The sequence below is a fragment of the Poecilia formosa genome, unplaced genomic scaffold, assembly GCF_000485575.1.
Source record: "Poecilia formosa unplaced genomic scaffold, Poecilia_formosa-5.1.2 Scaffold132, whole genome shotgun sequence".
In the NCBI taxonomy this organism is placed as follows: domain Eukaryota; kingdom Metazoa; phylum Chordata; class Actinopteri; order Cyprinodontiformes; family Poeciliidae; genus Poecilia; species Poecilia formosa.
The window spans coordinates 1,050,885-1,064,039 of record NW_006800071.1 but is presented as its reverse complement, the minus strand read 5'-3'; the positions used below and the strand labels follow the sequence as shown (position 1 = coordinate 1,064,039).

General features: G+C 39.2%; 1 protein-coding gene across 7 annotated transcripts in view; it reads left to right on the top strand.

The window, feature by feature from the left end:
• Positions 1-9,586: 9,586 nt before the first annotated feature.
• The window catches only part of znf827 (zinc finger protein 827), a 95,324-nt gene continuing 91,755 nt past the window's right edge, over positions 9,587-13,155 (top strand). For 6 of the 7 annotated variants that reach the window (XM_016676329.1, XM_016676327.1, XM_016676332.1 and 3 more), the window contains exon 1: positions 9,588-10,046. In XM_016676329.1, the coding sequence (XP_016531815.1) occupies positions 10,004-10,046 (43 nt within the window). In that variant the 5' untranslated portion in view covers positions 9,588-10,003. Of the gene's footprint in view, positions 10,047-13,155 lie in introns of all 7 variants that reach the window. The other variant, XM_016676328.1, reaches the window with a different exon arrangement.

The following is a 13,155-nucleotide window of genomic DNA, read 5'->3' as shown; positions in this document are numbered from 1 at the left end:
GTTCCAAACTTGGGGCAGAATTTCATATTAAAATGTAATTCAGCCACTGTGTTTAATCTGATGGTGGTATTGATTGAAGGAAGGTTGTTCTAAAAGTTGAATAATAGATAGTTCTGTCCTTTTCAGAACCGGTTCTGATGTGTGTTTGGGATCATTGTTGTTGGAACACCAAATGTGTCCAATTTCTAAGCATTTGACCCAAACTGTAGTGCTTTGTTTAAATTAGATGGACCAATGAAGGTTAAACTTCAGCTGAAATCACCACCTGGAGGGTTAAAACTTGAAGATAGTTGAATATTCCAGCATCATAATGTGAGTCAAGAGGAAATTTGCATGTATCTATATATCATAACCCAGTGGTTCCCAATTTTTTTTTTCCTGCTCCCCCCAACCCCCCAGTGGTTTCCTAACATTTTCTGGGCCCCCCCTATGGGTTACAAATAGCTGTCTGGTTGAACGATGTGTCTTGGGGGAGGATCGGGTTTTTTGGGAGCAAAATAAATGAATCATAGCTGAACATAGACAACACCATTAGCCTACAGGCCACTTGTTAACAAGCTTCAGGTGCTGTATTGATATTAGCTAGTCATCTTTTAGCAAACTTTACCTGCATCCAACAGCTTTACTCAACAGTCGGTTAGTTTGAGGGAAAAACTGTGAAAAGTTATTTGCGTTTTGCTGGTTTGTTGCCATGATTCTAACACACCTGTAGCTCCGCCCAGCAGCAGCAGGTCTCCTTCACAGGTGTAAACCCAGCGCGAGCGTCGTAGCGCTCATGTTGCGTTTAAAGGCGGCTCGGAAAAACAGATTACCACATGTTAACAACGTATTAAACAGTTTTAACTGCTGCCAAAAGTGACAGAGGACACAGATATGGGAAGTGTGGAAGCCTCTACTGTATCAAATTGACATAGGAATAACAGAGAGTTGGCCATTCTAAGGTAAAACCACAGCGCATACAGTGTTCATGTTTTGTTTTGTTTTTTGTTTTGTTTTTTTCATCCAGACGGCTTCCCACGCCCCCCTGCAATGGTACCGCGCCCCCCATAGGGACCGCGCCCCACAGTTTGGGAACCTCTGTCATAACCTGTTAGAATAAGAGAAAATAAAGAAAACAAATTAATTTATTCACCCAGACACTCATTTAAGTTATGATGATATTAATATGTGGATATGAACTAAGTCCACAGCAAGAACTTGATAGAAGAGCTTAATGTATCCCAAAGATTCTTAGAACATCTTTTTGGACATAAATGTATGTCATATTTTATAGCAGCTCTGCCTTTTATATATATCACGTTTATACAACTGCAACCACAGTCATTCCCTCTGAGTAAGAAACTTTAGTCTCTGAATTGAAGAATCTTCACTTCCCTCCAGGCCCTTCATGCAAGACCTCTGGCCCAGATCACTCAGAGCAACTTAGGCTCCTCCTAAGTGTACGTGTGTGTGCGTGTGTGTGTGTGTGTATGTGTGTGTGTGTGTATAAGTGTGGAAGTGCGTGTGTGTCTTTGTACAGCCGGGAAACTGTTGAAGGTCAAAGGGCAGGAAGTTGGCCACCTGCCTCTGTCACACTGGTAAAAGTAGCAGAGCTGAGAGAGGAAGTGGTAGCAAGAGACACGACAGCGACTGAGAAAGTTTTGTAGTGTATGTGGGATGTTTTTCATTTATTTTTTGATCTGGTTATCTAATGGGCAACCTTGGTGCTGCAAAAACTGAAAACAAACTCTTTCTTGTGATAATGTCCCATTAAATATTTCAATTTCCTCTATACAGAATTGCCTAAATGAGTTGCCGAATCAGATACCTCTGATAGGCTTTAAAGTGTCCTGAAACCACAACTGAAACACAAGGTACAAGGATGTCTTCAGTGGTATTTGCTAAAGGTGACAACCTGACTCGCACCCTGCATAAATGTGCCAACCGAGGACAAGAGCATAGAAGGCCAGAGGGCAAAAACGGGAGTGAACCACCTGTTTCTGTCACACTGTCAGAACGGAGGAGGATGAGCGCAAACAGGGCGAAGTGTGTTCCTGTGAGTGTATGTGTTGTGGATGCTGTGCAGGAGGGGGGGACAGGTGGCACACTGGAAGGCGCTGGCACAGGCCACCCAGGATTTATCACTCAGCGACAGTCACGCCTGGGCAGGGGACAGATGTTTCTGTTTACCCCAGGGCAACATCTGACTGGCCGAGCCTAACGTTAGCCCAACCGGCCTTTAACTCTGATAGGACAAGCCCTGAGAGGACTGAACTGAGGGAGAGAAAGGGAAACAGGAGGATCCACGCAGCTCAGCCCCCAAGGCAAGAAAACATTTTTGGTCATTTTTCTCCAATCCATTTCATCCTCCATTGATGCACCTGAAACTCATTTGGCCTCCAATAACTATTGAGTCACAATAGGGAATGCTTTTATTTTAAGAACAGAAAATATGGAGATGCACAACAAAACCGTTCCAGTCAACCCTGAATCTGTTTTGCATTCAGTGGGGAAATGGTCATAAATGCTCACTACTTATTCTAACATGTAAATAGACACAAATTAAAAAGTTCAAATCAACTCTAATTTCTGTGGACCTCGACAGAGTTGTTATTGTTGTAACCTTTCATACTGGTCCTCATCATTAGTTCTCTGTGTTTTCTGAATAAATTTGTTCGGAGGATTCAGGGTGAAGTTGGTCCCAACTATCATCTTGTGGCATTGATTATTTTCTGACAACACCTTCTACCTGATCATGCCAACATATTGTCCAGGTTTTGACTGGAGAAGATTTAAATGTGGACAAGTGAAAGATAAAATGCAACTTCAAGGCAGATTAAATTTATTTGAAAATCATGTTCTTTATAAATAGAAAGAAATCCAGCAAAGTCCTGACTCAAGACCTGACAGATGCATCCATTCTTAATATGATCATCTGTGTTATATAGTGACCCAGAAAGGTCAACAAAATGTAAAAACTAAAAGTAAATGTAGAAACAGCAAACACACAGTCATGCTAGCAATGTTATCAACTTACATTCTGCGATACAAGGAGGACTAGTGTCTGTCTACAGTAGTGACTGTGCAAGAGGCCGGGTAAACCCTGCACGGGTCGCCAGTACATCGCAGGACACTTTTGTTTTTGTGCTGTGGCTTTTTTGCTGTTGTGTCATGGCCTTTATTTTGACTTTTATTGTTGTGTTGTGGCCTTTTGTTGTTGTGTTGTGGCCTTTTGTTGTTGTGTTCTGGGTTTTTATTGTTGTGTTGTGGCATTTTGCTAATGTTTTGTAACTTTTCTTGTTGTACTGTGGCTTTTGTTGTTGTGTTGTGGTCTTTTGGTTGTAGCAATTGTTGTGTTTTGTTATTGTTGTGTTGTGTTGTGTTGTGTTGTGTTGTGTTGTTTTGGACGTTTCATTGTTGCATTTTCCTTTTGTAGTTGTGTTGTGATCTTTTGTTGTGTTCTGGGATTTTATTATTGTGGCTTTTTGCTAATGTTTTATAACTTTTCTTGTTGTGTTGTAGTGTTGTGGGCATTGTTGTTGTGTTTTGTTTTTTATTGTTGTGTTGTGCTGTGATTTTTGTTGTTGTGGCTCTTGCTGTTTTGTTGTGACTTTTGTTGTATTTTGCTTTTTTATGTCGTTTGTTGGCCCTTCTGGGCCACCATAACGTCAAATTGCTGCCATCAACCTGTGCAATCTTTGAAAAAATCAAAGAAATTATCTATTTTTACAGATTGGTCTAGTAAACAGATTCCTTGCTAAGTTCTCTACTACATGTAAATGATTCCGGTTCATCCCTTCAGTTTGAGAGACTTTAGGCACAATAATATTTTAGTTGAAATTAAGTTGCTTATTAATTAAACAGTCACTGAAATCAGCAAAAATGCAGTTAAATGAAAAAAAAACCTTGAAAGCTCTTCATAAAGCCTAAAGAACCATCAACTGAGACCACTTTAAAAGATTAAAAGACATAGTGGCTCATTTAAATAGAACATTATGGGAAATGCTTCAAGACCTTTGCACAGAACTGGATGTACTTTAATGTTTTGTCAGTGAAACTTGAGCAGTACCGCTGGCAATGAAGCCAGTGCACTCATCCCTGGAGCGCAGAGGAATGACCTTTAGGTTCAACCCTGAGTGAGGTCATGTTATTGTTGCCATAGCAACTATCGGTAGCCTGTCCTGTAGCGAGCATTACCTCAACTGACTGGCATTGTCAGGGTCAGAGACCAGGCCATGAGCTCCCCCCGTGGTGACCGAATTCACCAGGGAACAAGAACACCACCTAAACAAAAACTGTCATTCTAGCCTTATCAGCTGGAACCGTGTGTTCAGAGAAAACAGTCGCAACAAATACAAAAGTTTCACATCTTTACACTAAACTGCATCTGAATTAGGGTAGGCTAAAACATCAGCAGGATCATTAATGATCTGCTCTGTGGAAAGTTGATGTGAAGATTAGATATCCAATTTTTTAGAAGTTATTAACCCCAATAGCTCAAACTAAATAGCTTTATTTGGATTTTATATGGTAGGCCACCACAAAGTAGTGATTCTAACAAAAACAAACAAGAAATTATTGCTCTTTTCTTCAGCCTCATTTACTATGATAACCCTAAATAAAATCAATTGCAGTCCATTGCTTTCTAAAATCACCTAATTTGTAAACTTTAAGAAGTTTTTCCTTGAGAATATCAATTAAACAGGTTAATGAAGGCCAATGAACAGAACAGTGTGGATAAAGTTCTGGAGACATTTCGCTCAAGATGCTAAACCTAGAGCTTGGTTTAAACCATAATTTGAAAGTGGAAAAGCGTATTGTTCAACAGAAAATCTTTTAAAGGCTGCAAACGACTTCACCTTCCACCAGGAAGAGCCTCAACATTTAACAGGAGTTGCAATATGTTGGTTTAGCTTAAAACATACCCATATGTACAAATGCTTAGACAAATTAATGCATGGATGTGCCATAACTTTCTTCAGCTGAACAGAAACACAACTGAGGTTTTAATCTTTGGACCAAAAGAGGAAAGATCCAGAGTCAGCACAAAGCTTTATTATAACTAGGAATTAGTTATAATAGTTTCTATAAGGTCTGAGTCCTTCACAGGGTGTAGTGAAGGACTCAGGGCTGAGCCTTCAGAGACGCATAAAGACCATTACAAAGTCGGCCTTCTGTCACCTGAAGAACATTTCCAGGATTAGAGGACTAATGTCCCAGCGAGATCTAGAGAAATTCATCTTTGGTGGCATTGATTACTGTAACAGTGTCTTCACAGGTCTGTCTAAAAAACTCAATCCTCCAGCTTCATGAAGTAGCAGCATTCAGCTTCTACACACCACAAATCTGGAACAAACTTGTATAAAACTGCAAAGAAGCCGAAGCGCTGAGTTCCTTTAAATCAAGGCTAAAAACCCACCTGTTTAGAGTTGCCTTTGAACATTGATCAATATATCTGATGTATATTTGATAATGAATATTTTTTGCTGATTTTAATTATGGCAGTTCATAAAATGGCACAATTATATATTTTTTGCCATGACACTTTGAACTGCATTGCAGCTGAAACGAGCTTTGGAAATAAACTTGAGTTGGTGTGTTATAATGACTAGTTTGTACAAATTCTCCAGATGTGCAAAACTAGTAGAAACACATCTCAAAAAGTTGTAATAGCAGCAAAAGGAGAAAAGCACTGACTCAAAGAAGTTGAAATACAAATGCACACCACACTTGTGAGATTTTATTTGCTAAACAATTTGAATAGTTTATATTTTTTCCTTCCACTACACAACTATAATTATTTTGTATTGCTCTATCAAACACAAATGTGAAAAGGGGGTGTGAATGAATACAATTTTGGATATGAGATTTTATTTTGAGCCAAATTTAAGGGTATATAATTCCAAATATAATGTCTATTACATAATGTCTCCACGTATATTATGCAGTGCAAAAGCTGAACTGATCTGCAAGGAGAGGAGAAATGTCACAGTTTCCCACTTTCTCTATGCATCAGCTCTTTCAGGCTTGAGTCAGAGCACCTGTCAACAGATTGTCCATCAGCAGGTGCAGTTGAGAAACACTGCTGTTTGCATAACCACACAACCATAACCAAAAGATGATTACAATAGTCTCTATCATCACCCAGCATTATCCTCTCCAAAACTGAAAACCCTTACAGGGATGTCTTAATTATTTCACGCAGGAGATGCAATAACAAATCGCTTTTTGCTATTTGTGGAACATGTTTGTCCACTCTCCTCCTGATAGGTCCCATTTAATCATGTTGTTCTGTTTCCTAATTAGCAGAAATGCAAAGTGTCTTTGTCACCTGTGGACAGCCAAGAGGGCTAATTTGGGCTTTTCACTAATTGCCACGGTAACGAGCCTCCTGCGCCTCCACTGGGGGGTGGGGGGTGGGTGGAAGGCATGGCATGAGGAGGACTGGAGGATGGAAGGATGGAGGGATGAAGACACAGCTCTCCTCACACGCGGCCGAGGTGTGAAAGAACGCGGCAGGCCAACAGAACGCAGCCTGGAGGAGTCCAACAGCAGGGAGTGGGGGACAGCCTGCGCTGTGAAAAAGCCCCAACACCCAGCTGAGAGGGAGGAGGATTCAGCTCTGGCCAGTTTTTGCTCTCTCTCACAACTTTGATGAGGAGATGACTGCGTTGGTTTGGATAATAGTCTGAAATTTTTCTGATAGGACACCTGTTATTGCTATCACATGATTGAATACAGATTCCCACACAATGTCCCCTTCTTTTTTTCTTTTTTTTTTATACTGTTCTTATTATAGAATAATCCTAGGAATAACTCAGCAGGCAGATTTTAAATGAACAGCCCAGGGTGTAGGATTCCTAGAGGGAGGCTGACTTTAATAAAATAAAGCTTTAAGTTCAGTGTTATTTGCTAAATTATTTAGATTTTATAGTGGATGTAACTTTTGACCAGATACTGCTCACTTTCATGCACTTTTTATAAACTAAGCTAATTTTCAATGCATTTCCATAGGTTACAATGATTAAAACAGAATAAAATTAACTCTTATTAAGCCACAACAATGCAAAATAGATAAAGTAATAAATAGGATAACACAATACAATACCAAATACCACATTGGCTGTTTGTTTTTCTGATGTTTCACTCAAACCCACTTCACAATTCCCACTGGATGTGCCAAGGTTCACCGAATCAGTGACTCTAAGTGGAACTAAAAGAGCCTTGCCATGTTGAATATTTAAAAATAACTATGAGGTTTTCAAATTTAATGAGATTTTCAAAGCTCCTCCATTTTTTCCGATTAGTCCAAAGAACTGATTAACATCTTCTCTTGCTTCTGGAAATACTTTAGCTGTTGAGACTTGTTGATAAGTTCACCTCTTACCAATAGGGACCAAAAATAAAAGACAACTGACAGTTTTAAGTGAGACTTGACTTTTCAAACCAATGCTGCAATAGACTCCAATACCAAATCAGTTGTGTTGAAACAATCAGCCATAATGATTATGGCTGATTGTTACAAATGATTTGTATTTTCACTGAAATACAAATCATTTGTATTTCAGTGAAAAAATAGTGAGCTAAAAACTGCACCTTGTGGTGCACCTGTATTAGTTAGATTTGTCACCTCTCTAACTTTGCAAAGATTGAGATGATAATTTCTGAATAACAATGTCAGTTTAATTGTGTTGCTTTTCTTTTTAATGCATCTTTGAATTTGTAAATCAAGAAAAAATGAATTAAATCAACTTGCATGAGGAAAATTCTGTACATGTAAGCCAAAACCTTAAGAATGGTTTAGTTAATACAGTCATTTTAATACTAAATGCAGTATTAAAATGGAATACATTGCAGTGGGGTCCCCCCCCCCCAAAAAAAAACTAAATTTGCACATGAACTGGTCATACTTCATGCAAGAACTGCTTCTGCCTGTGAGTCTACAGGTACATTCCAACAAATTACAATGTCATCAAATGCTAGATATTTTTAGCAATTTGGAAAATAAAGAATAACATATAATAACATATAGAAATTAGATCTAATTTTAGTGATTTCTTTTAGATGTGTATTTCTGTACAACCAGAAAAACAAAGTTTTTCAAAGAAAAATTATGTTATGACCATTTTTTGGCTACACTACTGACTTGACAGTTCTTCGCAAGAAGAATAAGTCGCAAACATTCCAAAAGAAGCTGAGTGTTCAGTGTTGCATACAAGCAAAGTGATGAAAAGTTGTGTGGAAGGAAAAACTGGCTAAACATGGTGGCAAACAAAAGTAATAACAGCAGTTTTGTGACATAGTCTTATCCATAAGAAAGACAGCAACTGTGTTAAGTTAATCTCAGAGGGATCCTACTAGGGCTAAGGAGAGAAAAAAAAAGACTGGACTGTTGCTCATTGGTTTTTAGTTCTTTCTGAATAAGAGTAAATTTGGAAATTAAGGTCTCAGATTCTGGAGAAGAGGAGAGGAGCATAATTCAACTTGCTTTAGGTTCAGTATAAAGTTTCTTTTGTTTTTTCTTATGTCCAAAGACAGTGTAGGCTACCAGGAAAATTTCCACCTTGCTGATAAACTTTATGGAGATGCTCATTTAATTTTCCAGCAGGACTTGGCTTCTGCCTACACAGCTAAAGGTACCATTACTAGCTTTAATGACCATGGTATCACTGTTGCTCAACAATCTGGCCTGATTCAACAAAGCAGATGAGCTGGAGGCTGCTTCCTTCAGACTTCACTGGAGCCACAGGTTAATCACCTCCATGCCACACTGATGCAGTAGTTAATACAAAAGGAGCCCAGACCAAAAACTGAATGCATACTCTACAGCACAGGGACGTATTAGTATTATTATGTTTGTTTTTCGGTAAAGGTTTTGAATAATATTCTAATTTTCCAAGTAACAGCAAAAATGTTATTTAATTTTAGTTTTTTCAAATGGTTCTTAAAAAAAACATGCGATGTGATTCTATCAATCAGTGTCATTGCTTTTAAACTGTTTTGTAATTTGTTTTAAACTTATGCATATGTTTTATTTTTTATTTACTTTCATGTACTTGTGTGTTTTGCAGATTTCTGTCCAGGTCCGTCTTGAAAATGAGATGTGGATCTGTCTTCTTCATCCCTGATTAAATACAGGAATGAAGGAAAATAACAAAAGTGATGGGGGTTTCATTAGCTGTGAGCCAAAATTATCAAAATGAACACTTACATCGAATATTTTTAGAATATTCTGCCTTATTGAGATGCACCTATAAATTGTCTTGAGGCTTTTTTTTCCCTGAAATTTAAAAAATGAATTATTTGATGCATTTTTCCTAATATTAATACGTATTTATCTTTTCCTGCTGAGCATTAAAGTCATTCTCTTAATCTCTGCTTTGTGTAATAAGGAGTCAGAAATGTTAGCGACATTTGCATAAATTAACTACCATCACTTTATTTATTTCCATTTTTGTTTTTCCTTACGGAAAAATGACATGACTCTGGATGCAACTCGACTCCATCAATATGGTTCTCTTTGTGTTTTCAAATATCTATATTTTCTTTTCAGCAACGCGCACTGAAAGCCTGGGGGCACCTTGTCCGTACGCTGCTCTCGGGGGCGAGCTCCTCCAATGCGTGCGCGCGCGCACGAGGGAGAGCGCGTGTGTATGTGTGTGTGAAGAGTGTGAACGTGTGTGCCGAGTGTGTGTGTGTGTGTGTGTGTGTGTGTGCCTGCCCACGCGCGTGTGTCTGCTCTGCTGTTGCTGCCCTTTGATCCCTGCATTAGTGTTAGTTAGGGGCTCGGAGACACACTTGCACCGAGAGCAGCCATAGTCAAGACACGGCAACAACAACAGCGAGCGGCACCTCCTCCGCCCGTGTTCCCGTTCCCCCCCTGAACAATACACTTTAAACCGAGCAAAGCCAGGTGCACGACCGAGTCCCTGCCATCACTGGCGCCTCCAGTCTCAATGGGAAAAATCCTTTTTTCTCCTCATCCCCAAACAAGGACGAGAATGTGATTAAAAGCGGGGGGAAAATGCCAAGGAGGAAGCAGGAGCAGCCCAAGCGCCTGCCTTCACGTAAGTCCTCCGCTCGATGTGTGCGATTTTAGCCGCTCTCCGTGTGTTTTGCGCAGTAGTTTAGGGTTATAGAGGTGAAACAGACAAAAGGCTCGGAGTAGGTTATTTCTCCCCCCTTTTTTTTTTTTTTTTTTTTTTTTTTAGGTCCGAGCGAGGCAGCCATGTTGTTGGCGAATGGGTAACGTTAGCCAGGCTGTGAGTGGATAAACGATACGTGGCTTTAATAAAGAGCAGAATCGATGAGAGGTCCGGTTCCGCTAAAAAGGTTGCGGTCAGTTTGGCGTATGTGTCGGGGCGGTAGTGTGCGGCATAACGGGCGAGCGGTTTCGGTAACGTCTTCGGTCTCTCTCGGGTAGAGAAAAAGGGGAGGATCTGGGAGTCTGGCCGCAATAAAATGAAGGGTCAGCCGGATCAGACGAGCCAGAGTCTGGCTCCCCCGAACATCCCCGGTGTTCTCAGTTAGCCTCAGCGCTATCTAGCAGCACCGCTCGGTAAACTTCAATTCCCCGGCTATTAACGGCTAACTTTCGCTTCAGTTTTGCTGCTCGGAGCTCGCGGAATCGACTCGTTTCGCGTTTGTTTATGTCGTCGACTTTAATTTAATTTTATTTTTTTTGAAAAGTGATGATATTGCTTTTTCTTAAACCCAAACCCATGTATACATTTTTTACGCCTCCCCGTCTACATGAAGGCAGTGTCAGAGACATGGTCGGTCACCTGAAGTTCAGGGTTTTCCCCCCCTTCCTTCCCTTTGCAGCCATTCATTGCAGACAGACTCCGATCAATAACGCGGTTAGAAAAAGGAAACGGCTCTCGGGCTCAGATACGCTGCTTGTGCCGCAGCAGAACCCCATTATACTTTCCGAGGAGTTTATTTTAGTCGGTGGTTGGCTTACTTTTGTGCGTTTGACCCTTACTGTCTTCGATATTCTGCCTTTATCAGTCCTATATATATAATGAAATGCTGCAATAACGTACTCCGGCCGCTGGAGGATTCCTTAGATGTTTAGGGGCCATTATTAGTGACATTTTTTATGCTGTTAATCATTTCTGCTGAATGCACGCGTAGGCAAACAGCTCAATTAGTCATATTGATATGCAAATTTCATGAATAATTAAGTGATTCAGCTGGATATATTTTTCTTTATTTCATAAATGTCACATCCCTCCAGATGTTTTGCATTGCCGCTGATTTTGCTCGTTTGTACCCAGCTCAGGTGTTTGACCTGGGGGTGAACTTAGGGGAAAAATTGCAGAAGCTGGGTATGAGGCAGAGATGTGGACAGTAGGTGCAGTGATTGGTGCTCTGTGAGTGGAAGTGACTGACAGTGTGGGAAGTCACATGAATGGGCTTCACAGCACAGAGCGTGGTTTTGATGTATAATGAAAATAAACCATAGTAGTCTTTATGATACCATCTGGTATCAAAGTTTTGATTTAGAACTGTGTTTTGAGTGTTTCAGTCACTTTTATAGGTTCAGAGATTTAGTGGCCAATTACTGAATTTTGTAAAGTGTTGACTTGTCTATGCTTATTTTAGGTGATTTTTGTTCTCTTAAAGTAGGCATTTATTCATACACCACAACCTAGGTTGCCCTAAAATACTAATATTTTCTTTTCAAGCTGTTAATATTCTTGGACAGATCTCATATGAAACCAGAGCCTGTGGTGCAAAGACCAAAAACTCCCAAACTAAACCATTTGGTCTTTTGCTTTGGTACAGAAACCTGTTGAGGTTAATATTTTAAAAATCTAAGAGCCATTTCAATTCCTGTTGGCAACACATCTAAGGGGTTCTGCTGAAGTTTTGATCGTTGGATTTGAGTTTGGAGATAAGTTAAATGAAAAATCTGATTAAGTTCAAATTTGTAGCTTTAATTTGTGAAAAGATTCAATCTGAATGCCTAGTTTTAGGTTAAATAGTATCCGTTTCTGTTTTAAATGGGGAATGTGTTAAAGTTTCCAGTACAAACATGTCCTTTTGGCTGTTGAAAGTTACTGTTTCAAGGTACATAACTGACATTTATTCTGACTAGAGCTGAACATTTTATCACAATAACAGTGCGCACACAATAGTATCACAAAATTGTTGGTTAATATGTTCCAAGTGTTATAAACTTTGATTTTACATGCTAAAATATTTAGCCAGCTGGACAGAGTCTCAGAGCAGCAGATGCTCACACCGGAGATGAGTAATATTGCCCAAAATGCTGAAAGAGTGAAGGAAGCACAGATAGCACCACTGCAATATTTACCAATATTATCGCCACTGCAAGGTTTTTATTAAATGTCATACAGCTTTAATTTTGATAACTAAAAGGTTGAACATTAACCAAAGGTCATTTGTTAAATTTCATGACAATATTTCCCCAAATTGTTCAACTTAAGCAATTTTTTTGTCATATTATGTCACAATTTTTATAGGTTTCAAAGTAAACTGAAAACCCTCAAACATCCCAGAATATCAGCCTTCATCTGTCTCCTTTTTTAACCTTGGTATAATTTCTTTCTTCAAGCTCTTTTAACACTTTTTCAGGCATCATTGTATCCAACTCTGAACATTTTTTTTCATAATGCATCTATTTTATAAATAACAGTAAAATGACTTTTTCTATATTTAAGATAAATGAGAACTGTAAAAACAACCCAGACCTGAAGCTGCCTCTGTGTGACTAGAAAGCTACAAGTACAGTGAAAATCCTCTAGGTTAAAGGCCTGAGCTTTGTGTACATAAAACTAAACAGAAAAGACAGATTAAAGATCACTATTTTTTCTTTCCACAAATATAGGGGTCAGCATATTACCAATATCTAATTTTAAAATAACAGTGGGGTCCAGCTTAATATTTGGATTAAAAAGCTCTGATTTTCTATTAGTTGCTAAATTGCCATCATTAAATTTATTTATAGTGGATGTTTATGGAGTTGCTTGGATGCAATATTTGGCTGGATATTCTAAATCAAGTGCCATGCATTCATTCTCTGCATGCAGATATGTTTTTGCCACTTAGCTACCCATGCCTAATGTATAGCTTTAGTTGCTGAGTTGCTAAAGCATAGTGTGTATGCAGGGGACATTGGGATGTAGTAAAGAGTCAGGAATATGTGGG